We start from the raw sequence: 24,290 nt of genomic DNA, 5'->3' as shown, positions 1-24,290 counted from the left end.
GAACAATTTCTCTGTAATACTGAGTCCCTGAAGAACTAGTAAAAGGTAGAAGCGGCCAGATACACTTTGCTTTGTCAGTAAAACAACCCAAGGAGGGGCCCTCATTAAAAACAACAGCAAGAAATCAATTAAAATCAGTGTAGACACTGCGGAAGGAAATCATTCTGTCAGGTTAGTAAAATGACATCTCCTTGAGGGAAGTAGCAATGTGGCATATTTAAAGGGGTACCAATATTTGGATCCAAGTCCACGGGGGCTGAGTCAGTCAAAGGGGTAACTCTGACACGCATCAGCAGGGTTGATGGAAACAGGCTCTGGTTTTCTGGTGTAAGGGAGTCGGGAGCATTTGCTAGCTTATAGGATGCGAAAACTGAAGGGGAAATCAAGGCTGCCGTGTTGGCTTTATAATGAATCCACTTGCCCACCTTTCCCAGCATTCCCTTTCTTACATGTTTCGGGTAGAGTGGTCCACAAGAGAGATTCCTGTGGGAGATTCAGAGGGCAGAAGGGAAGCAGAGGGTGTGGTGGGGCCTGCGATGGCGTCACGTTCCTCGCGTCCTTCTTCAGCTTCTGGACCAGATATGTGTGTGTTTAGCTGTGTGACAAAGTGTCTTGGCCTCTGCAGGGCACTCGTGACATCAAGCTCAAGGTTTCAGCTCATCCTCATGGGCTCCACAGCGTGCTTGAACTCCCCCACTTCACATCCATCTTCCCTTCCCGACTGCTCTCCCTGTGGACTTCAAGTTTCAGCATCAGGCGCAAAAACAACCACCTTCCAGAGACAGCTTAACCGCGCCCACGATGGTGTGATATCAGATCCTTGAAACAAATCTTTTTATGGATAGATGTATGTCCTTATGGATCTGCTTCTCTGTTTGAACCCATGACTGACACAGCCACACACAGATGGACCGCACACAAGGAAAACCTAGGACACCACTCGCTGCTCTTGGACTTTAGTGAGGGTTTTCCAAGAATATAATTCAGTGAAGAAAACCCCCAAATTTCCTCACAGGAAAAATGTAATCCAAACATGCAGGTCTTGAGTATCCATCATGGGCAAGTCTAGAACAGAAGAGAGAGAATGTCTAAAAGTCTGCTTTCCCCTAAAGAATATATTTATAGTTCAGGAAGGGAGATAAGGCAGGCATGCAAAAAATAAAATTGAAGACAATCTGTGATAAGCTTTGCAAGAGAGGTTCAAAGTGTTATCAGAGTATCTTCCCCACCAGGGATCCAATATCTGACTGTGTATAGAAATGACCACAAGCATCGTAGTTTATCACCTCCATGGAGATGTCTACTGCTCTCAAGTTTTCCAAAGTGTGTATAAATCAGATAAAACAACATCTTAACTAGTCACGCACAAGGCTATTTATTGCTGGAACAGCACTCCTAAGAGAAGGGTGGCCGGGTTGGGAGGCTGTGCAAGGCCAGGGGCCAGGGCACAGTGTCATGTGCATTGGGGCCTGGTAAGCGGGCTGAGTCAGGGCCCTCCCCGCTGTAAATGTGCGTCCTGTAATCCCAAAGGCTAGCAGCCCAAGGACTGATGTGAGACCGCTGGTAGTCCAGGGCTACCTGTAGAGGAAAATCCAAGATAGAGAGCATGGGGTGATTCTTTCCATAACAAGTGGTCCTTTGTGACAAAAACCTTTGCAGCAGAACTCATTTAAACATTCATCAGTCACTCATCCATTCATTTAACAAACGTGTATTGAGTAATTAACATGGGCTTCCTCTCTCTCCACACCGTGCCACTTCTCACCAGTCATGTTGTGGTTGAGACGTCACCCTCCAGAGTATCCCCTGTGGTTGACCCTAAGTGCTTCCTCTTTATCGCTTTCCTCTATATGTTTCCTTCATGGCACTCAGTACAGTTTGGCCTTCTAACTGACTGGTAAGATATTTGGATTCCTGTCAGTCTCTGATAGTAGACCAGAAACTCCATAAAAGCAGCTCTCCTACCTCTTTTATTCATTTCTGCGCTCCACCATGAGCACAGACCCTGGCACGTAGTAGGTTCGGTACTCGGGAAATATTTGCTAAACCGATGATGACCAAGAGGCTGAAACGATGAAGATGACAGGGACACGCCACATCGTCATTGTCTTGGAGCTTGCAGTAAACCAGGGGAGGAACACAGGCAACCCAAAGAAGGAGTGATGGAGACGACCCCAGACTGCCTAAGTCGTCGCCTCCCCAAGATACTCCTCCCCCTATGTTAAGTGTTGGGAAGCATGTATAAAATCAAAGAGGACAAGAGCCTAAGCAGTCACGTGAAGGGCTATTTCCTGTTCTGGGCTGAGCACTGGAATGGGGGTGGACACAGGGGCTGACGTGAGCGCAGAAGAGAGGTAACTAAATCGACTTCAGAGAGGGTCAGGGAAGACTCACTGGAAGTGGCGACATTGAGGCAGAGTCTGAAAGAAGAACAGGGCTTAAGTCGGCTAACAGGTGAGTTTATGGGCATGTGTTATTGGGTGGAGAGCAGGCAGTGCTAACGGAGAAGGTAAGAGTGAGGGGGATAAGCAGCAGTAGCATTTAAGGCAAAGAGAGTGCATGTGCAAATGGCCAGAGGTGAAAGACGAGCCGTGGGGAGGCCTCGGATCACTCCTCCTGGCTGGTGCATGGGGTGTGCTGAGAGCCGACACAGGCAGATCGACAGGGGCCGGATCATGGAAGGTCATGAATGCCAGACTCAAGACTTTGGAATGACACTCAAGGACCTTCACTGACTGCGCTTTATTTACAAAGATACCATTTCATTGGTTATACACCGGGGGTTACAAAGAAATGCATGAAATCATGCTAACATGCAGCACTTCTAGTGAAGCTAGCCATAGTTTTCAGACACAGAACTGGCACATATGGACTGACAATGGAATAGAATCGTAGAAATAGTGATTGTCAGAAAATGCAGAGCATTTGGCTGATGTGTGGTTTTCCTGGACGGTATTCAACGCACGAGGAATTCTGAGTACCAAGTGGAGTATGTCATGTGCATCTGCTACGTAGTGATTCCTAGTATTATGGAGAATAAATAGAGTAAACAGACATTGGTCTGATCTATTAAAGCAAAGGATATCTGCCAACTTTAGACAGAAGTGCCCGCCATGTGTCAAATTCAGCACTGGACCCCATGAGGAGAGAGTGGAAGAAAAGTATAAAGCAAAAGAAGAAGAAGAAGAAGAAGAAGAAGAAGAAGAAGAAGAAGAAGAAGAAGAAGAAGAAGAAGAAGAACAACAACAACAACAACAACAACAACAACAACAACAACAAGGAGAAAGGAAGGAAGAAATCTAGCTTCTGCAGGGATGGAAACACTTCTGTTTAGGATCGTGAATCCAAGTACTGAGTAACTTATCAGAATAGAGTGGATGGGACTGGGGAAGAACATAAAACATTACCCAGAAAAACAGTGCCGGTGTTTCATAAAAATTTACTGAATGTATTAGTCAAAAATAATAATCAATTGCTTCAGTGCTAGAAATGTTTACCTGTATTAACCCAATCAAATTGCAAAGGAGCAGAACTCTGTTCTAAAATTCTTGGTGTGTTTTAACTCATTGAATCATTACCCCAAATCTATGGAGTAACTACTGTTATAATTGCAATTTTAGAGATGGGAAGGGCTAGGCTCAGAAAGATGAAGTCATTGACCCTAGGTCACATGGCAAATAAGGGGTCGAGCCAGGATCATGAATCCAGAGAGTTTGATTATTACAGTAAGAATCCCAGAAAAGATTCTGCTGTAGGTTGAAGGCCAATAGGCAATAGAATAGAGCACAATAGAAAAGGAAAGTGGACGTTCTCAAAGTTTCTTATGAAAACATTACGGTATTGCTGGCTCCGCCAGATCCAGACAGACCTGAGATGGAATCTCATCTCTGCCACAAATTATCTGTGTGACCTTAGGAAAGACACTTGCCCTCTCTGGGCCTCAAGGCAAACCTGTAAAACGGGGGAAGGAGGAGTGGAAATGTGATATGGATTTGCCCTGGTGCTGTTAGAGCTGGAACAAGTTTTTAAAAATGCTTTCAGATGATTTCGAAAGCAAGTTTGCTCTTCCAGATGCACCTTACCCACCAAGTATGGAAACCACATGCTTTCTTCCATTTACACAAGTGCTGTGTATGTGCAGACCGTGTACAGAGACGGTCTTCAATAAGAAATGCAGGGCCCAACTAGGAAAGGAGACAAAAACCATTCTGTTGGACTTCGAAAATATTTTCTAATGCCCCAGAATGGAATCGGGCATTGTGCCTGTGGAAATCACAGCACAGGACTCGTGGCCAAAAGATCTGAGACCAAGGGCCAAGTTTGGCTGCTTTCATCTGTGAGATTTAGAAGAATATTCATGGGTCTAGTAACACTGAGTTCAAGGGTGAGGGGATCTCGGGCTGCCTCTCCAAGGGCAAAGGTACCAGGCAATGTGAACTGGGTACCTGTGGGTCCAGGGACAAGTGCTGAGCAGAGTGCAAACCAAGCAACCAGAAGTAAGCCAGTTGCTTTGTGAGTACTGCTAACAGGAAAAGAAACATTGTTAATGAAGTTTCCGAGAAGCCAGAAATGGCTTCCTAGCTTGTCTGTATCAGGAGCTCAAGGGCCTCGATCCCCAGCTACTGTCCTGGAGGAAGCTTCTGATAGAGTAGTTGTATGGCCAGGGACCCACCTCTCTGAACCTCAGTTTGCTTCTCTGTATAATGGGCAACTAATAAAACATACTTGTCTGTGTTTTTGGAAAAATGAGATGAAGCTTCTTTTACGGATGTTGTCTGGGAATTGCTTCAAAATATTACAGATTGTAGGGCAAGTGAGTGAGGACATGGACGAAACAAGATTGGCCAAGAGTTGATCACTGCTGTAGCTGAGTGATAGGGAAATGGGTCTTCGTGATGCTCTTCTCTCTATTTTTGTAGAGGTTTGGATCTTCCCATAATGAAATGTTTTAAATAATGAATAAAGTGGAGAGATTGAGCGCTAGAGTTCCAACGAGGTTTGATTGGGGCTCCTGCCTTTGAGTATTGCCCATGTGAATTAAGCTCTCCTGAGCCTCAGCCTACTCCTCTGTAAAATGTGGGCAATAATTATTCGTGCCTCACAGGGTAGCCGTGAAGATTAAGTGAGGCTGTGCATATAAGCGACTTAGGACAGCATCTGAGATAGAGGACGGTTCCAAAGATACTAGCTACTAGTCCTGCCATTGCTGTTGTTTTGGATGTGACTATTGTTTTGCTATATGAAGGACCAAGAAGAGCTGTAGGCATGTAGTAGGTGTTTAATAAATGGGGTGGATCATCATGATTATCCTCAACATCATTAGGAGTTGAACTCTTCCCATCTGGTCAGAATGCACCATTAAGCTGCGCTCCTAGCTGGCGGGGAGATGGGCAGATGTGGGCCTTGAGGCCTCCGGGCTGGGTAAGAGCTGTTTGTCCTTAGTGGAGTGGAGCTGTTATATACAAGCTTGGAAGTTTCCACCCAAGAGCAGGACCAGCTGAGTGGCCTCCCGCTGAGTTGCCGGGGCCAGCCTCTATAGAGCTTCTGGCCTCAGGAGGCGGTCGGGGATTAAAGACAGCCGGAGACAGGCAGCTTTCATTCACTCAGGGGCTTAGAGCAGGCTCTTGGTCCTGGGAAAGGAACTCCTTTAGGAATCATCTCTAGGCCCAACGTGGGGCTCGAACTTACGACCTCGAGATCAAGAGTTGCATGCTCCCCCTGGGTCAGCAAAGCTGAAGCTGGTTAAACTAAAGCCTCCAGACTCAGGATGGGCTGACTTCCAGAGCCTGGGGCTGGCCTGGCCACGACGTGGGGCACCATGGCCCAAAGTAGGGGAATCAAGGAGGCAATGAGAGAGCAGAGCTTCCAGCGTGACCCGAATGATCCATTTGTGTTTAGGCCTCACAGAGACCCCACCAGCTTGAACGGGTGCCGGTCTGGGGTTGGCTTCCTCTGCTCTGTACAGACACATTCAGGATGGAAACACTCACCTGCTCAACTTGCTGCTCTAATTGGTTGCTGGTCGCTTTTGACCCTAGGCTTATTAGAGTTCATTAAAACTCTATTAAGATGGCAATCAGCCGACATAAGATTTTATATGTAGCTTTTTAGAGTCAATGATACTTCAAAAGCTCCTATTCAAATTCATTTTGGAAGGCTCCTGCCTGGGACAAGGCATAAAGAACGTTAGCATGAAGCAAAGGTTCAAATTCCGATCGGTGGCATTCAACGGTGAGCCTCGGAAGAGTGGAGGCCAGGTTATGGAGAGCGTTGTGCGTTTAGCCGAGGAGTGTGGACTCGATCTGCAGATGGTGGAGAGCTACCAGTGCTTTTTGAGAAGGGCGCTACGGTGATCAGACCTGTGAGTTAGGACAGTAGCTCCCATTTCCCTAACCATGTTCGAATCCCCTTTGAATCATCTTTGAATCTCACCAAAAGGCAGAATCCCTTGCTTTGCACCCGAGATTCTGATTCAGAAACTTGGCAGTGGGGCCAAGGAATCTGCATCTTTAAGGAAACATATCCCAAACACATTGCGAGACCACAAGTCCATGGATGGCATTTTGAGACGCGGTTCTAGGAAGATGAGCGCGGCGGTCAAGAAAGAGGCTCAGGACAGGAGAATAGTATGGAAACCTGACCTTGAGCGGGAGTGGCAGAAATCAAAACAATGACCCATCCTGCCAAGTTCCTGGGGGTTTGGGGGAAAGCATGTTATCAACTGCAGTGGGCTCTGGGGAGCCTTGGGAAACTACTGACGCCTGTTAGAGGTCAAGCTCACTCTTTATCCACCCTGTTCATCTTGACTAGTCAGGGCTGAGGCTCCTTCCTTAAACTTCCTTCCGACCTATTCAGGGTTGCAAAGCCTAACTCTGCCTCTTTGATCAAACCCACAGTCTTTACCATATAACTCCAAGGACCTTGATGGGCACGTGGTCCTGCTCGAACTAGTTTCAGGGACAGAAGGCCTCTCTCGGGCCTGAGAAAAAAAACCACTCTTGCATTAGAATTAAGCCACGAAAAGGCTGGTTAGGGTTGGCTCCAGCTGGCTGGTTGGGCCCCATCAAGTTATGGTATAGCCCTCTCTTTGAAGACTTGGCCGTTCCCCTCAGGTCCTCTCGAGTCCCGTGAAATCCAGGAGAGCATTTTCAAGTCACAAAAACTGTTAAAGTTTTCTTAGGTCCAGTTAGGCATCATTAAATCCTACCCAGATTAGTGAAGTCACAAGATTTCACCAGGCATAATGAGAATAGAATTTATAAAACTTAATGAGAATTGACGAGGACTATTGAACCTTGTCCTGCCCTTAAGGCAACAAGATCAAAATTTAGAAATTCAAATGGGAATAGAAGGAAAGTATTCGTTTGCATTTCTTTTTTTAAAGCCAGGTGAGCTACCCAAAGTTACCAGACTCGCGTGGGCCCTTCGTGACTGCCAATCTCATAAACTAGTATGAGCTAACCTTTAACGAGTTCCTCTCCCTCCCTCTCCCAGGCGGCATATGTGCATTTTAATAGGGTCTTCCGACCAGGCTGCTTCCACCCAGAGTACAGTCTTGGAGTGTGGGAATTCCAGGTGCCAACCTAGACCCCTGAGACAGGCAGCTAGACTTTTGGGGCCCTCTCATATATCATGTAAACAGGCCCACGCAGTGGCAACGTCAGGTGGACAGGTGGGTGGGAGAAGCAGGAGGCTGGTGAGTGAGTCATCCTTGCTTAAGTGCAATGGAGTAGGTCCCAAATCAGCCAGGGACGTCAGATAATGCATTTTCGTTGCTGGAGAGAGTTATTGGTGACTCACTTGGCATTTTGTGGATTAGATCTTTCTGAATACTTCTGTCAGTGGCTGCATTCAAAACTCAAAAGCAAAGCTCAGGATAGGTCTTTATATATTTAATGATGTGACAATTGCAATATATATATATATATATATACATATATATATATATTATAGTTTCAGGAAAGTTTTGAAAAATGAGTCACAATGGGCCATCACACTACTTTTTGCTTAGTTTCTTGCCAATATTTTCAATTCTTGATCTCGGAGTCAGTGTTGCACTATTAAAGACATAGGCATTCTCAGACACCTAGCCCTTTATGCTAATGGCAACGATGGTGATCACAATAATCCTATCCAGCACACGTCATGCTTACTCTGTGTCCGGCACTGTCCAAGGTGCTTTACAAATATGACCTCACTGAATGCCGACAACGACCCTCTGAAGTGGGAGCTGTTATTTCCTCCACTTACGGGGTGGGGGGGGCGGGAACTGAGGCACAGAGAGGTGAGTGACCTCCCCAAGGTCATAGAGCTGGTAAGTGGTGGGGCTGGGATACAGACCCAGCCAGCATGGACCCAGAGCCTATGCTGTCCTCTGCGATACCAGCGGCCATCAGTCTGGGGGCCTAGGGTTAACCCTCCACTCTATGCCAGTTGTACGGGGAAAACGTGATGCGCCGTTGAGCTTTCCAAACAAAGGGAAATTGAATAATGAGAACAACGTAGTTTCATTTTTGTTATCAATATTACGTGTGTGTCGGAGACACACACGCACACAGCGGTGGGGAGACAGAGAGAGATCTGATCTGAATGAGAATAAGACAAAGAGGTCTGGAAGAAATCACGTAATTACACCAGTTACTTGGAGGGAGGGAGAGTCGTGTAAGTAATTTCACTTTTTCCTTCACGTACCTCTATTGTTTTAGATCGAACACACACACCGAGGAACTAATTAAGCTTTTAACTTCGCGCTGCTCTCTGATACAGCCCTTGCCCTCGAGTCCCATAATCCTGAGAGAAAAGATCAGAGTCTTCGCTGTTCTCAGGCTTCATGCAGTGACTTCCATGTAGTGAGTATTCAATAAATGCTGTCTGCGGTGTTATATTATTGGACAGCGTGTCGTTTGTATCATACCCCTCTACTCTCTCCGACACTGCGCTCATTACAGACTCTGCCAGGATTTCGCTATTTGGGACATTTGGAGTGTTCTTTAGCTCAGGGGTTGCCCGATGTTTTCTCTCAAGGGCAAGGAGAGAAGTATTTCAGGCTCTTGGGGTCATAAGATCTCTGTTGCAATTTCTGCTTCCGTCGTGTGACAGCAGCCAGAGGAAATATGTAAAGAAACGGGCATGACTGAGTTCCAATAAAATTTGATTTACAGAAGTGGGTGGAGGGCCGCCTTTGGCCCCAGGCTCGCAGGGTTCGGATGCTGGCTCTAGCTGGTCGGAACAGGGTCACTGGCCCCGAGAAACAGTTGATTGACTTCGTTCTCAGGTTAGTTTTCCCCTGCAGTTCTGAGGGCTTTGCGCATATGCGAGGGTCTGACTGATGGATGATAAATCTACTTTAGAATTTCTCAGGTGTTGATGTAATTGCTTTGATGTTTAAAACTGTCGGGTTGCCTCATTCTTGCCATGTGAGAGATTAGGATGGCCTTATTCCACAGTCCTATGGGGTTACCCTTGGAGTCGGCATCCACCGTGTCTTGTTTTACTTTGTACAAAACACCGGTTTCTGTTTGTTTACTTAGTTGAATCCCTAGCCAAGACGAGAGAGAGAAGGAACTCTTCCTTAGGACAGGCCAGGAGAGCTGTGGGTCCCACACCACCACCCCCAGACTACTCTGTTCTCTTCTGTGTCTCAGGCATGGGAAGTCTGTAGGCTTTTTCAGACCCTTCACTCACTGCCTCCCCCCGCCACCCCAAAGATAGCTCCATTCGTACTTGCTTGTAACTCCTCCTGAGAAGCCTAAGTCCTTAGGAACTGGGCCAACTAGTCTTTTCTCCGTTACCGCTCCTCTCTGGGCAACCTTGATAGTCCATTTCCTAAGAAGCCAACCCTGATCTTGTGCCCTGAGCATAGTGCGGGGCTCCTACCTTTTCCCCCCTTCAGTGGGAGTGCCCTGCTCTCAAGGGAGAAGGGAAACAACTTTTATTTCCTAACTTCAAGTTCTTGGCCCCTATGTTCCTGTTCAGAGTTCTTCCCAAGGAGCTTATACAATCAGGACCCTTGGCCACCCGGTTCTTGCTTAATCAACGCTCGATGGGCATCGTTTTCTAAGTATGAATAGTTTGCAGACCGAGTAAGAATTAAACCCTCCAGATTGGTAGCTTCCTTTCCCTCTACTCCATCCAACTGATATCCAACTTTTCTTTGGGAAAAGGCAAGGGCCAGTCACTCCCATCCATAGTCCTAACCGTAGGTTTGTGGCAAACTATGTACCTCGCACATAACTCGATCACTGTATGTCCCTGACTTTAAAAGCCAATATTTAAATGTTTACCTTTAACCTCTAGCCTGTGGACAGAGGGGATAGAGAAGAAATAAAGAGCACCAATTTTTCCTTCCTGCATGCTTTTAGGCGTGCAAATATCTATTTTAATAACTGTTAAATTAAAACTCACACACATTTCATTTGCATAGAGTAATGGACTGAATGTTTGGGTTCCCCCCATATCCATATGTTGAAACCTTAACCCCAATGTGATGGTATCTGGAGGTGGGGCCTTGGGGAGGGAACCAAAAAATTGGTGCAACTCCAAATAAAAGTAATTACTTTATTTACTTAAGGGTCAGGAGAGTGGAGCCCTCAGGAATGGCATCAATGTCCTTATAAGAAGAGCAACCCTTGTCTTTCCTTGACAACTTTGTCTTACTTGAAAGAGGAGACAGTGTGGGCCCCCAGAAGGAAGCCCCCAAAGCGAAGTCCGTTTTAGCATGGTAGATTAGAACGGCTCATCTCACTTGCACACCTGGTGGCCAGGAGTTCAAAAGGAAACTCCTTGAGAGAAGAGAACGTCTGCAGTGTCATGATGCCTAGCAGCCGCAACACTTAAAATCATGACATTACTCAGAGTCCATAGTTTAAACTTTATTTCATATCTATTGTTAAATTACACAAAATCAGTGAATGGTTTGTAAAGCTACACCATTGGACGGATGTTTACAGTTCAAATCACGGGATTTATAGGATGATGACAAAAACGCGTATTTATAACATCCCTTATATACAATAATCAGTATAGACAGAGAAAATGCATGTAATCTCTGCAAGCCATGCACACCACAGCATTAACACAAAAGGTTTGGGTTTTTTTTTTTTTTTTTTTTTTTCCTGTAACAGGCTTTTCAGCCGGCTTGGGCTCCATCCTGCTTTCCAAGGGTACCTATCCGTTTTAAGAGCAAACGTTGTCAATTAAAACTAAACAAAACTGAAATACCACAGTGAGCTACAGGATCTTTATTTCAAAAAACACAATGTACACAAAATAGTTTCACTCTGAAACACGCTGACTTCAAGGTGTGTTTGAGTTTTTTAAAAAAAAATCCCTTTCAGTTCTTCGGTTCTCAGATCCCCCAGGACTGCAATCCTGTCAGACAAAACAAACTTCAGATACAGCGCGATAAAAGCCCAGCGTCAAGAAAATTTCTTTTTCGACCCAAATACTCAGCTTCTTGTCCGGCTTGTGGCCATAAGTATCACAGATGAGACTACATCATGCAGATCACCAGCAGGTTGTACAAGATGGGACTTTATCGTCACGCTGCTAAGCGTGTCGCTCCTGAAAACATCAATGCTATTCCAGTTGTCTTGTTGGATCGACAGCCAGGGGGTTCGTGTAGGTCCCTACAAAGTACAGCAAAACCCATACAATGGGAGCTGCCAGAATCACGATGCTTGCTAGCACAGTGGGTGACATGCTGCTTCTCGCCCTGCTCGATTCATACCTGATCGCCTACAAGCATTTGTGCAGACACTTAACGTGAAATCACTCTCCTCAACGCATATGCTCCTAGGACTCAACCTCACTGCAGAGCACTCTTTCTCTTTGTTCTTGTCTTAAAACAAAACCAGGTAGAGGGTTAACCCAAAGTATCGAGATACAGCGTTTGGTGTTACTGAATAACTGGCTATCCTAATGCTTATTCTACCATTTTTTTTCCGTCTTGTAATTGTTGACAATCTGTCAACACACACACACACAAAACAAATGGGCTAGAAGCAGCCCAACCGGAAATGGCACAATAAGAATGCACAAAAAGTCAATAACAATTCATTCACATTGAAGTTCAATTCTATCTGGTCAAGAATAACTTCAGCAATATTTTTAGACACGTTATCCTGTTCAAGAGTTTCTTGATAAGGACCTCACTACACAAACATTGATAAGACAACTCTATAGAAAGAAAGTCCTGACTTTAATCCAGGATTATATATCACAAGAAACTCAGCAACACACCATTTAGATGATGAAGAAAGATTCTATAAATGGGTTATTTTGGAATGAGCACAACTCGCAGAAGCCTTCAGATGAATGAGAAGCAGCGCCAAAAAGATTCCAGAATTGTTGAAATTACAGTGCCCCCAAAGTGTCTGAAAATTAGATCTCTACACTGGTATTCCATTTGGGAGAAAAAGTGTTTTTGTTTACTATGAGATACACCCTGTTTAAAACCTTTAAACAGTAGAAGGTAGAAAAAGTTGTAAATTCTAAATATCTCTTAAATAACAAGATATGAATCCTCTTCTACTCAAAAAGCCAATATTTCTTACATAAAACTACCCGTGTTTGGGAGAGAAAAAACTTTGTTTCTACAGTTTGGTATGATTTACCATCACTTCTTATTCCATTTCAATAGATTCCTGGTTAAAATCAGAAGAAAATAAAATGTTTTGTGGTTAATTTTAGTTTTTTTAATGTGTGTATTCATGCTTACCCCTGGGAACACATGTTTGCTTCCAAGAGCAAGTTTTAACAGAGTATCACGAACAATTTGGAGTGTGTTTCTTTGCTATAAGCTGAATGGCCACATTTTACGTTTTCATTTTGTCTCTATAGCTAATTTAAGCATTTCTTAAAATATCCAAACAGCAATTTCTGGTGAGTCTGGTTTGGCTTTTGGGTTTTATAAATACTCCAACAAACCAAAAAGAGACAATTTAATTACATACTGAAAGTTGTTTTACCCACGCACAGTATAACATTTAATCGAAAGGCAACTGTAAAGGCAACATCTTAACTTTTTTTTAACTTCCAAGCTTAAGGAAGCAGGATGTGTTTGGAAACTCTCATGTTTTAAGATTTGCCATATCTCTACTGGCGCTTTGGGACAAGTATGCAAAGGCCTCTGGGAGCCACTTAACGCCACTTCTCTACGCTGCCTAGGTAGTCATTGGTGCCACTGCTGGTGCTGCCATCACTCTGCTCTTGACCTGGGTTCTGCTTCTGGCTTTCACGGTTCTCCTTCTGGCTCGAATTCTGGGTCAGATTCTGAATCAGATTCTGAGTTGCATTCTGATGGGCATTCGGATTTGGGTTCTGACTCTGATTCTGACTCGGATTCTGGCCCTGGCTCTGGCTCTGGCCCTGACTCTGGAAATGGGTCTGAAGGAACCTCCCCTTCAGAAATTTGCGTTGTTCCTGACGCTTCTGCCTAGCTTCCTGATGCTCCTTCTGCCTCATAAACTGATACCTTTGCAAAAAGAGGTCTTTCGCATAGCTGTACAATTCCATATCCAGAAAATTCAGTCCCTCAATCCGCTTTTGGATTTCCTCATTGATCTCTACGCTAGAGGCCCTAGTGGTATTGTATTGGGTAAATGGCGAAATAAAGTTCATGTTGAAGGTTTTCTCAAACAGGTACTGGGTCTTCCGCTGAAACTCAGTGAGGCCAAAGAACGCCATGTGCTTCAGATTCGATTTGGCACTTTCCAGGAGGACCTTGTTTCTTTGCTTTTCAGGCATGACGGAGAGGTTGTAGCAGCCGACCAGGGTCAGGTCGGATAGCATGCGCACCTGGCGGTTGTTGGCTAGATTATAGGGACAGTCCATGAACTCTTTTAGGGGGCAGCCAGACCAGTCATCGCCAGTGTAGCAGCTGGGCAGCTCCTCGGAGGTTGGGGGCCTTCCGTCACAGACGTGCAGGGATGCTTTCCATGTTGCCCCTCTCTGGACGTGCCTCCACTCACTCAAGTACCGGGACACTGGATCTCGGAGGATGGTGATGTAGTGGAAGTTCCTATGGGCAAAGCACGAAGACCACCAGTGAGTGCTACGGGTGACATAAGCACAGGCAGCGAGGTACATGGCATATGTGATGTTCGCTGGTCACTAAGAAGGGCAAAGGGGGAATGATGGTGATCTGGTGACATTTGTCCTGTGAACCGTGTTTTGGACCACCATCTGAATCCCACGAGCCCATCCAGGTAGCTAACTCTTTCCCCCAATTTGCTGGTACTGCAGCTAATGAAAGTAGGACAAGTGTAGGCCCAGGACATCATCCTTCTCATTCTTCACTCCCTCTTCCCGCTCCCCGTTTCTCTTTCTCCAACCAATGAGAAAATCCTCCCGACGACATCATTCGCTAAGCAGGCGACCACGTTATTTCATATCCCCCATAATTATTTCATATCCCCATTAACCACTCACAAAATGGACACCAGCGGAAGCAAGTGATTTTACTGAAGTGATCATGGAGTTGATAAGTGAGCTCAAATTCTAACCTTTCTTAGTAAATATACGAAAGCATTTTCCCAATATCCAGCCTAATCAGGATACCTTATTAAAAAATAAAGCCTCATTGAAAGAATGTCGATATGATGCTTTGATTCTGGCTGTTGTCCTAACATCATGGTTCGTTGGTTATGGAAGCGGCATGCAGAGATCGGCAGAGCAGCCCGGGCCTCCGGAAATAAACACTGCGGTTAGTCACCGACTGAAATAGACATGGTAGCTGCCAGTGGCACATATGCAAGCTGCCACCTCGGTTTCAGCCTTTGCTCATGTGATAATATTCCCAGCCCAGCAAAGTTAACTCTATCAGCTCCAAAATACCCCTTTTCTTTCCCTACTGAAAGGATACCCAGGTGTCAGCAAGTGTGAAGGATCTGCCATATGGTGTCTTACCTTTAAAGGTGCAAACTGAAAAAGTTCTTTATTCAAATAGTGGACTAGCGAACACTGAACCCATACGTGCACGCACGCACAGCGGGTGCACACGCACGCACAGCGCCCCAGAAATGTCAAAGCCTAAGACGTGATCAGACATACTCAAGGGGAGAAATGACCCTGGGGTTGTGCTTTTAATTAATAAATGATTTTCTTCCCCCCACTGAGATTCAGTGGATGAAGGCTGAGGTCAAGAAGGGCACACTGTAAAGGAAAACTACAATGAACACTGACTATTAGTATTTCGTTTCTTAGAGAAAACGTGGGGAGGGGCGCCTGGGTGGCACAGCGGTTAAGCGTCTGCCTTGGCTCAGGGCGTGGTCCCGGCGTTCTGGGATCGAGCCCCACATCAGGCTCCTCTGCTAGGAGCCTGCTTCTTCCTCTCCCACTCGCCCTGCTTGTGTTCCCTCTCTCGCTGGCTGTCTCTCTCTCTGTCAAATAAATAAATAAAATCTTAAAAAAAAAAAAAGAAAACGTGGGGAATGGCTGGCGGCTTTTGTGAAATCGACTCATTCCCATCTGAGACGGTGGTGGTTCTGTACGCCTGCCAAAGGGAACCAACTCAACCACGGATGGGGCTGGGTCTGTTGGCTGATGACCTCTGCGGAAACGTTTCTCCCGAGTCTCTGGCTTCGAGCAACTTGGGCACCCCAAGGTCTACCCTACATGCCTCTATTCTGTGCATGGTGTTTCTTCTGCTGGGCATGACCTTCCTTCTGTGACTGGAAAATTCTAAACATCCTTCAAGTTGTAGTCCAAGTACGATCTCTCCTCTGAGAAAGCCGAACCCCAGCGCTTGCTGCCAGCCCTCACATCTTCCTCTGCGGCACCAGTGCACGTCCGCACTTAGCCCTTGTGAAAACACTTTGGATACTGAATTGTGACTACTTGTTTGTATTTCTGCTTAAACTATGTTTTCCAGGACAGGGACTCTGTTGTTCTCTTTTTCTAGAGCTTCTGGGGAAAAGGAGGGGGAGAGCTGGGGACCGGGAAGGCCATGCCTCATCTTACAAAACTCTGGACAATCTTCTAAGTGCCTTGCAAATATCACAGAAAGTTTTTTCCAATTACTTTATATATTTTTTCCGGACTAAACAAGCATGGGGCACAGGAGGAGCCTCTGGGAGTGAGGATGGAGAGGATGGGGCACCTACCTCACAGCTTTTCCTAGCGCCTGACCTTGCAAGAGCCACGAAAACTCACATCTGTGAAGACCCACCGCTTAACGGCCGGCAGCTTCTGTCGCCAGCAAAGGTGACTGCTATTCCCATGGGCTTCCTCCTTCCACCCCTTGCTGTGGTATTCATTCACTCCTTCATTCAATACATATTTATCGAGCCTTTATGCCAGGCCGGAGGCAGTAGCTTAGTGGCAATTAGTCTGATTATTTGGAAAAAAAAGAAATGCATGAAGTCCAGTGACTCATTTGGATTAACTTTCAACCAGCGTTAGCAGGCACGCGTTATAACGGGGGCTGTGGGGTAGTTTCAACCCCCGTAATAAAGTCACCTTCATGCTTAGCTGACAGTGCTCCTGCCTGGCCTTGTCGCACTGGGTTAAGCCTACAGTGACATCTTCTGGTAAATCCTAGAGTGCAGCCCTGTGCCAGTGGGAGGCTCTCCTTCCTCACCACGCTCCCTTGTCTTTGGAAACAGACAGACCCCAACCACCAGGGTTAACGTCACGGCCAATGCTTTGGAAGCACCATCCTCACGTAGAAAGAGAGAGGAGGCTCCCCAGAGACGCAGAGACAGACGCCCAGGGTCTCTCACGTGATGGGCGCGTGATTCCCCTCCCCCTGAAGGTCTCCCGATGCCCATAGGAGATGAATGCAGTCCAACGTGGGGAGACTCCGTCTCGACACTGCAGGGATGGTCACGGCCACAGAGAAACGAGAGGAGCCCACACGCACGCAGGCACTTGCATACACATGCATGTACCCTGCCCCCCCCTCCCCCCCCGGTGACAGCAGCTGTCCTACGCTCCGATGATAACAGATTCGGGGATCGCCCACAGCCCACTTCCTCCAGGGAAGACAGGCCAGAGCTCCCAGGCTGCCTCAACGGGAAACACTCAATGCTGCTGGAAAGAACGATCCCGGGGGTGAAAAGGCAGACCTGCTTAAAGGTTGGTGTCCGGGAGTGTCCGGAGGCCTCCCGGATACCCTAGCGTGCTGGAGGTGGGAAGGCAGGTGAGGATAACACCTGGGAGGTTTGGTCGGGCAAAGGATCCAGGGAGCTTTGGTGTCGCGAGGGAAATGTTAGGGAAATGTCAGAGAAGCATGTCCCCAGGCAGGCCAACTGAGGATGTGACATCCCAACCCAACGGGAACGTGACGGGGCGTGGGGGGGCAAAGAGACACAGAAACGCTAGTGGCACTCTTCCTGTGGCCAGGTCAGTGAAAGCACCTCACGTGTCCCTGGCACGGGGTGCCCACAGCACCAAGACATGGCATTTCAATAGAATGCGTTCTTTAAAAAATATATATATATATATATATATATATATATAATTTATTTATTTGACAAAGAGAGAGCACAAGCAGGGGGAGAGGCAGACAGAAGGAGAAGGAGAAGCAGGCTCCCTGCCAAGAAGGAGCCTGATGCTGGGCTCGATGCCAGGACCCTGGCATCATGACCCGAGTGGAAGCAGACACTGAACTGACTGAGCCGCCCAGGCGCCCTGCTAGGACGTGTTCTCGATGGCTGGAGCAAGCACAGATGCAGCGAACGCCCCTCGCTAGCTGAGCAATAAGGGCAAGAGCTTCTGCAGCTTTACTTTGAAAAACAAGTAAGAACTAGAGGAAGCAAGAAGAGAGGAATGGAGGACGAGGCAGAAAGATGAGCGCGAGCAAAGTCACAGGGCACAGACTGGCCTGTTGTGTGTTGAAGAAGTGTATTGAAAATCTCTTACTGGGGTGGGGGGGGCGCCTGGGTGGCTGAGTCCTCTAAGCACTTGCCTTGAGCTCAGGTCATGATCCCAGAGTCCTGGGATCGAGCCCCACGTTGGGCTCCTTGCTCAGTGCGGAGCCTGCTTCTCCCTCTGCCTGCTCTGCCCACCACTCCCCCTGCTTGTGTTCTCTCTCTCTCTTCAGCAAATAAGTAAATAAAATCCATTTAAAAATTAAAAAAAAAAAAGAAAACCTCTTACTGGGAATGAAGGGGAGTGGCAGGGGTCGAGGATGGAGGGGTAGCCACAGACCCGGCTGTGGAAGGCCTCGGACCCCCACGAAAGGATTTAGACTTCTGTAACTGACAGGGAGGCCTCGGAAGGGGTTTAAGCAGGGGAGCGCCACGATGAAACCGGTGTTTTAGCAAGCTCACGGGGTACGGGGTGTGGAGACGGAATAAGGGAAATTCGCCTATGTTACTGCAGAAAACAAGGCAAAAGAAGGAGGGCAGACGAGAGACGTTTTTAGGAGGCAGCGTTAACAGAACTTGGTGTCAAAATGAAGGCAGGGGAGAGGAAGGAGGAGGGTTAAGGATGCCTCCAGTTTCTGGCTGAAGGCCTCAGGTGCCCGGGGACACCAGGAAAGAGAGCTGAATGGACAGAGCACTGAGGGGGTGACCTGGCCTTAAGATAAAGATGTGGCGTTGCCAGCACAAAGCGGTCGTTTCAAACTGTGACAGTACATGCGGATCGAATTTTAACTCCACACGTGTGGCTTCAGGGCTTTGAAGACCGACTTTGAGTACCCAGGGGTAGCCCGAGGTTTATCTTCTTAATGCTAAATATGGTTTTCAACTATTCTGGACACTGCTTCAAGTTCCCTCACTGTCCTCTTGTTTCCCCTGAATATATTCCACTTTACTGGAACGTGTCCTCCAGGCACAGTGTGACAAGTGACAAGTAGGGACAGTCTGTCACCTCCCTCCTTCTCGACACCATTTCTCTGAGTGTGGCTTCGTATATCACATCGGCCTTTTCGGTAGGCATGCCACCCCGCTGACGCACAGTCAATGAAACTCATTCTTTTACACGTACGCCATTTTGAAACCCAATCTACTTTATCCTGGACCTGGATGTAGTTTACTTGTGGCGCTGTTTAATTTCTTCTTGTTAGAGTAAGTCTGAGCCTGTCAAAACACATCTGGACTCTGATTATATCCCCCAATATCTTCACCACATCTCCTTATTCCTTTTGGCAATGCCTGCATCCAGGCACTGATCAAAACAGAACAAGATGCAGGCAAGAGTTGCTGGAAATCTCCCTTCAGGTGGGCATTACTCCGAAGGGGGCTGCTGAACGCCTGATTTAATTTTAAATGAGTGAGCCATTTAAGATGGCTCAGCCCCAGGAAAATCACACTCCACCTGTTTCAGTTAGTAGTAATGGGACAGGAATATCTTTCGACAAAATGTGCCACTGAATTAAGATGAACAGGTGTCATATCTTTAAATTAGCGTCATGACTCCCCATCAGTTACCTAGGTGAATTTAATGACCATCGTTCAGTGCCTCTGTATGCTCCTGGTGCCTTAGAGGCAGAACAACATGAAAGGTCGAGTCTGGGCCAACTTTTTTCTGTCATTGCTACGTAATTGTAGAAACAACAATAGCAACCAACAAAGAGTTGTCCAAGCATGAAACCTGGACTCCTCGATCTTGCTCACAACCACCATGTGAACTTTCCCCAAGATGCTTGCTGATTCTAGATACTAGGAGCACTCAGGTCCATCCTTTCTACCACCGTCTGGGTCCAGACCCTTAACATTTCTCTACTAGGTCACTGCTGCAGCATCTTGGCCTGCCTCCCAGCATCTGGTCTCACACCTAGCCCACCCCCTGCCCATATGGCACACATCTGACCTGTCATCCCCTAGTTAAGACCTCTTAATCCCTATCAACTAGGACATGGAGTCCAAGCTCCTTCACATGCTAGACACAGCCTCATGGGACCTGGCAACCACCTTTCTTTCCCTCCAGCCTCATCTCTATCAAGCTCCCTCTACACAAGCCTTCCTCAATCACGAGGGATTTTCCATCTCCCCCTCCACTCCCCTAACTCTAGCTCATATGGCAATCTCTGAAGACATTCTGCTTGTCGCGGGGGGGGGGGGCACGTGAGACCCACATCTAGCGGATGGCGTCTAGCAGTGCTGCAACACGTCCTACCACGCCGACAAAGAATCATCCAGCTCCAAATGTCAATAGTGGAGAAACCCTGCTCTGTTCCGTGCGCTCCGGGTACAGAGAAGTAATTTCGTTTTCCAAATCCGTCCCAGGCAATGACCCTACAGGCTCCTTTCCTCTGGATACGGAATGCCCACTCTTTTGAATGGCTTGTGTATTTTGTAGGTCACCTGGAAAACTCCTTCAAAACACCACACTAAGACTGCTTCCTCCATGAAGCCTTCCTCGACCTTCCTGGGCAGAGTGAACAGCCCTGGTTTTCCTCTGTCCCAGCCGTGCTGGGATCCGCCCACTGGATCACGTATTGCTACGTGCTGTGACTGTCTAGTGCTCTGTCTGCTTCCCACATTGGACTCGGAGCTCTGGGAGGGCACGGACCGCAGTTCCTTGATCAATGTAAGCTCCTCTGGGCCTGGCACAATGTTTGACAGAAAATTAGTGTTTAATAAAGGACTGTTGAATGCATGTCCGCAGCAAGAGCTGCAGAGCTTAGGGTAAGCAATAGGAAAGGCATCTTTTTCTTTGATAAGGAAAAGCCACTAGATGTCAGTATTAAATAACAGATATACCACTTTATACCTGCGATGGACCGTTGTAAGCAGATCTAGTTACACTTAGCAGTTGCCCCTGACTTTCTGTGCAGCAGCCCCCCCGTGAAAGAAGGCTGGAAAATTTAAGGGTATTAGATGTAAGTAAATGGATAAAAATGAGTACCATATTTTCATTTTTAACAGTTTATCCTGCCATAAGGACCCACGTTCTAAGTCACAGCATCCTAGGCTCCTTAGAGCAAGAAGAAGCCTTTGAGATGGAAAATCATCTTGGTCAAACACTTCTCTTTAGAGGTGGGAAAATCAAGGCCCTAAGAGAAACACGGGTTTGCTCATAAGACACACGTTGCTAACAGCCCTTGGGAATGGATCTAACTGCAAGGAATATTCCAGGGCTGAAGGCCCATATTTTAGCAGACCCTGCTTTGTGTCTCCCTCCACCGGCACAATAAACCAGGTCTGAAAGAACCCTCATGAAGAGGAGGCATTTGCTGCCGAGAGAGGTCACAGCCGGGAGTTACACATGAACTCCCATCTCAACCATGGAGCTGATATTATTATCGTTCTCATTTTGAGGATGAAGAAACTAAGAGAGACGTGATTGGCCCAGTGTCACAGGGCAAGTTAAGTAGGGGTGCTGAGACTGAACGCATTTCTTTCTAGAACCTGTGCTCTCCCATCTTCATGCTGGGACCCAAACCCAAGACTTCTGCTTCTGGGAACAAACTAACATCGTGGCTCAGAACCAGCAGCATCAGCACCACTCAGGAACTTGCTGGAAACGCACATTCTGGGGTCCACTCGCTGAAGAGAAAGCCAGGGGCTGGGACCCGGCCATCTGTGTCTTAGGAAGCCCTCCAGGAAATTCTGTGGCACAGGCCCGTTGAGTCTTGAGACTGTCCAGGAGCAAACCCGAGCTCCCTGCTGCACTCCACAGACAAGCCTAAGGAGGCCCATTTCGGTCCAGGAAAAGCCCAGGGCACTAGGAGGGTCATGCTGTGAACATTTACTTTCCTTTTAGGCCCCTGGTTCACGAATAAGGTTTTTCCTGCACTACTCAAAGGAAAAATAAATATCAAAGCCATTTCTTTTATGGAAGAAGGCCAACAAAACCGTACAAGTGAAGGTCATAGGAGTGATCGATAAAAAGTTAATTTAAGAAAGGAAACAAATTCTTAGCCTGAATCAATGAGTGAACATTTTATTATACCTGTAGCTTAATTCTGTACTTTTTTTTTTAAGTTCAGCCTTTGTACATCTTGTTCTTGGAGGAATGATGAGCGGTGGAAAAATATGAACCATGGTTGGTGGTCCTAAGTAAACTCTGCAAACGAGTTATATGGGACAGTGAGTCATTAATGCCGAAGGTCTGGTCTCCTTCCTCGGCTAATGATGCCTAAACCAACGGCACAGATCCTCACATTGCCTGCAAGCGGCTCTGTCAAAGCGAGGAGGACGGCGTTCAGATCAAACAACGTTAATATGTGAGCACAGACTAAATAAAAGTAGAGTTAATTGAATCAAAGGCAAATAAGCCTCCGATGGCATTGGATCCCTCAAGCCCCGGCGTTGCCATTCTAACTGCTTTTCTCAGACACTGGCAGTCCCCACAGCGGAGCTCCATCAACGCTGTGATCAGCAGTGGCAGTAGCCTCGTAGGGAGATGGGGGATTTCAAGAGGGGACAGCTTTGAGGTGGGCGGACGCTCACTGAAATGTGTCGTGTCCGGTATGTTTCTCAAGAGCCCTGTGTGGCTCGGCAGTCACGCGTTAGCTGGCGAGCAGAGGGAGCCGTCACATTTGTGTAGAGTGAGTTATTAAAGCAGTGGCACCCGGGATTTTATCTGATCATCCTCCCAGCATTAGGGAGACCTACGTGATCTGGACGCCGAACGTCTCCCTTTGCCCTTCAAATTGATGCCGTGGGCTCGTGACAAGGCCAGGCTCTTCTGGGCAACCCAGGAGAAGTAGGGAGCAAGACCAACCCTTGGGAGCCCACTGGGAGCCCTCTGATGGATAAGACCACCAAGACTTGGACTGCTGTTTTGAATGGATTGACTACAGTCCTCGGCCGGACAGAAGCATTCCAGGAAAAGCACCTGCTGGATGTGAAAGCAACTCGGAAGAGATGGAAGATCTCACCAGCAAGCCATTCAGTTCCCCTTGCACAGACTTTCCTGCTACTCGTCACACCTCACCCGAAGGAGCAGTTCTGTGTATAAAAAGTCATACTTTAATTAACACCTTAATTAACTGAGCTTTTTCCTTTGGCTAACTGAAGGCTTTTCTTTTTTTTTTTTTTTTAACATGTCTTCCTTGTGTTTATTTCTTAAAAAATAAATCTTTTTTTTCTGCTTTGTGGCTCTTCCTCTGCCCTCAGTTCTCTTGCCTTCCAGAAGGGTCAGCCCAGTGAGGAGAGCTGGCCTGGCTAGCCGAGCAGGACCTTGTGCCCTGTGGCCCCAGGCTAGTGCTGCGCCTGAAGCTGTGTGTGTGTGTGTGTGTGTGTGTGTGTGTGTGTGTGTGTTCTGAGGGCACACTAGACTGATGGGCTTTCATTAAGCAGAAGGACGTTTTTCTAAGCCATTCTCCTCTTTCTTTCACAAAACAGCAAAATGATGTTTCTTTCTTTGCCGAAAAGGAAGAAAAGACGATTCCTAATGCCTGTAAATTCAAATCCAACATGAAATTCTTCACACAATCAGTCCTGGTGATATTTACTTCTTTTTTAAAAAGAAATCTAGCGCCCCTCCTTCCCAAAGCCCAGTAGGCTCCCAAGTACACAAATCTAAGGATTTCTGCAAACAGAAATGAGAAAACGGAGTTCTTTAACAAGATGTGAAAATCCAGGCTTTATGACCCGTAGTCACCAGCCTTCACCCAGGGTCCACTCAAATGCTTGGTGGCATGAAAATTTCTGCAGCTTACACTGCCCCCTGACATTTTTTTTGATTCTCCAAGTATTCTGTGAGTCTCGGCTCATTAATACTCAGTGTGTTTTTGAGGTGTAAAGAAGTTTCAGAGAAAACCCCCCTCAGTGTGTGGATGAGGGAGTGGGGCCCCAGGAAGCAATATGCTCTGCCCATGTCACAGGAAGACCCGTTCTGTCATTGACTAGATAAGATCCGGCATCGCGCCTTCCCTCCCCGCCTGGGACTCCTCAGCTTCGCGAGTGTTTCCTATGTGGCATCCCTCTGTCAACTGTCATCTCCTGAGGTTGCCATTCAGGGTGGCCAGCAGGAGGGATCGGTTCTCTTCTTTCCCTCAGGAGGGTGGGCAGAGGGGAGCAGTGGCGAGCCTCAGCCCCCAGAGGACAGGAGGAGGCCAGGAAATGTCTACGTGGTTACTGTCTTGCTCCTCAGGTGAGGGTCCTTTGACTCTCTCGTCCTGGGACTCTTGTTCTTGCCCTGCCTTATACTGGAAAACTGAATTATACTGAAAATTACAAAACACGGCAAGTTCAAGGTTTCAACCAGGAAGTTGTAAAAATGGTACCTTCATGACATTCAATGCAAAGTTGGGGACATGGTGTCCTTTTAGCCCTGGAAGTAAGGGGTTTGGCCTTGCATTACTCAATCCATAACCAGTGTACCATCCCTGGGTGACCTAGAAGTGGCCATAATTAAAGCTGTGGGCTGAGTAGTGAGGAAGCCATATGCAT

General features: G+C 47.0%; 1 protein-coding gene across 2 annotated transcripts in view; it reads right to left on the bottom strand.

The window, feature by feature from the left end:
- Positions 1–10,864: 10,864 nt before the first annotated feature.
- Positions 10,865–24,290, bottom strand: part of HS6ST2 (heparan sulfate 6-O-sulfotransferase 2) — a 286,457-nt gene continuing 273,031 nt past the window's right edge. For both annotated transcript variants that reach the window (XM_044391647.3, XM_026520614.4), the window contains one exon: positions 10,865–14,020. In XM_044391647.3, the coding sequence (XP_044247582.1) occupies positions 13,141–14,020 (880 nt within the window). In that variant the 3' untranslated portion in view covers positions 10,865–13,140. The remainder of the gene's footprint in view (positions 14,021–24,290) is intronic.

The sequence above is a fragment of the Ursus arctos genome, chromosome X (assembly GCF_023065955.2).
Source record: "Ursus arctos isolate Adak ecotype North America chromosome X, UrsArc2.0, whole genome shotgun sequence".
NCBI lineage: Eukaryota > Metazoa > Chordata > Mammalia > Carnivora > Ursidae > Ursus > Ursus arctos.
This window is presented reverse-complemented; position numbering and strand designations above follow the sequence as displayed.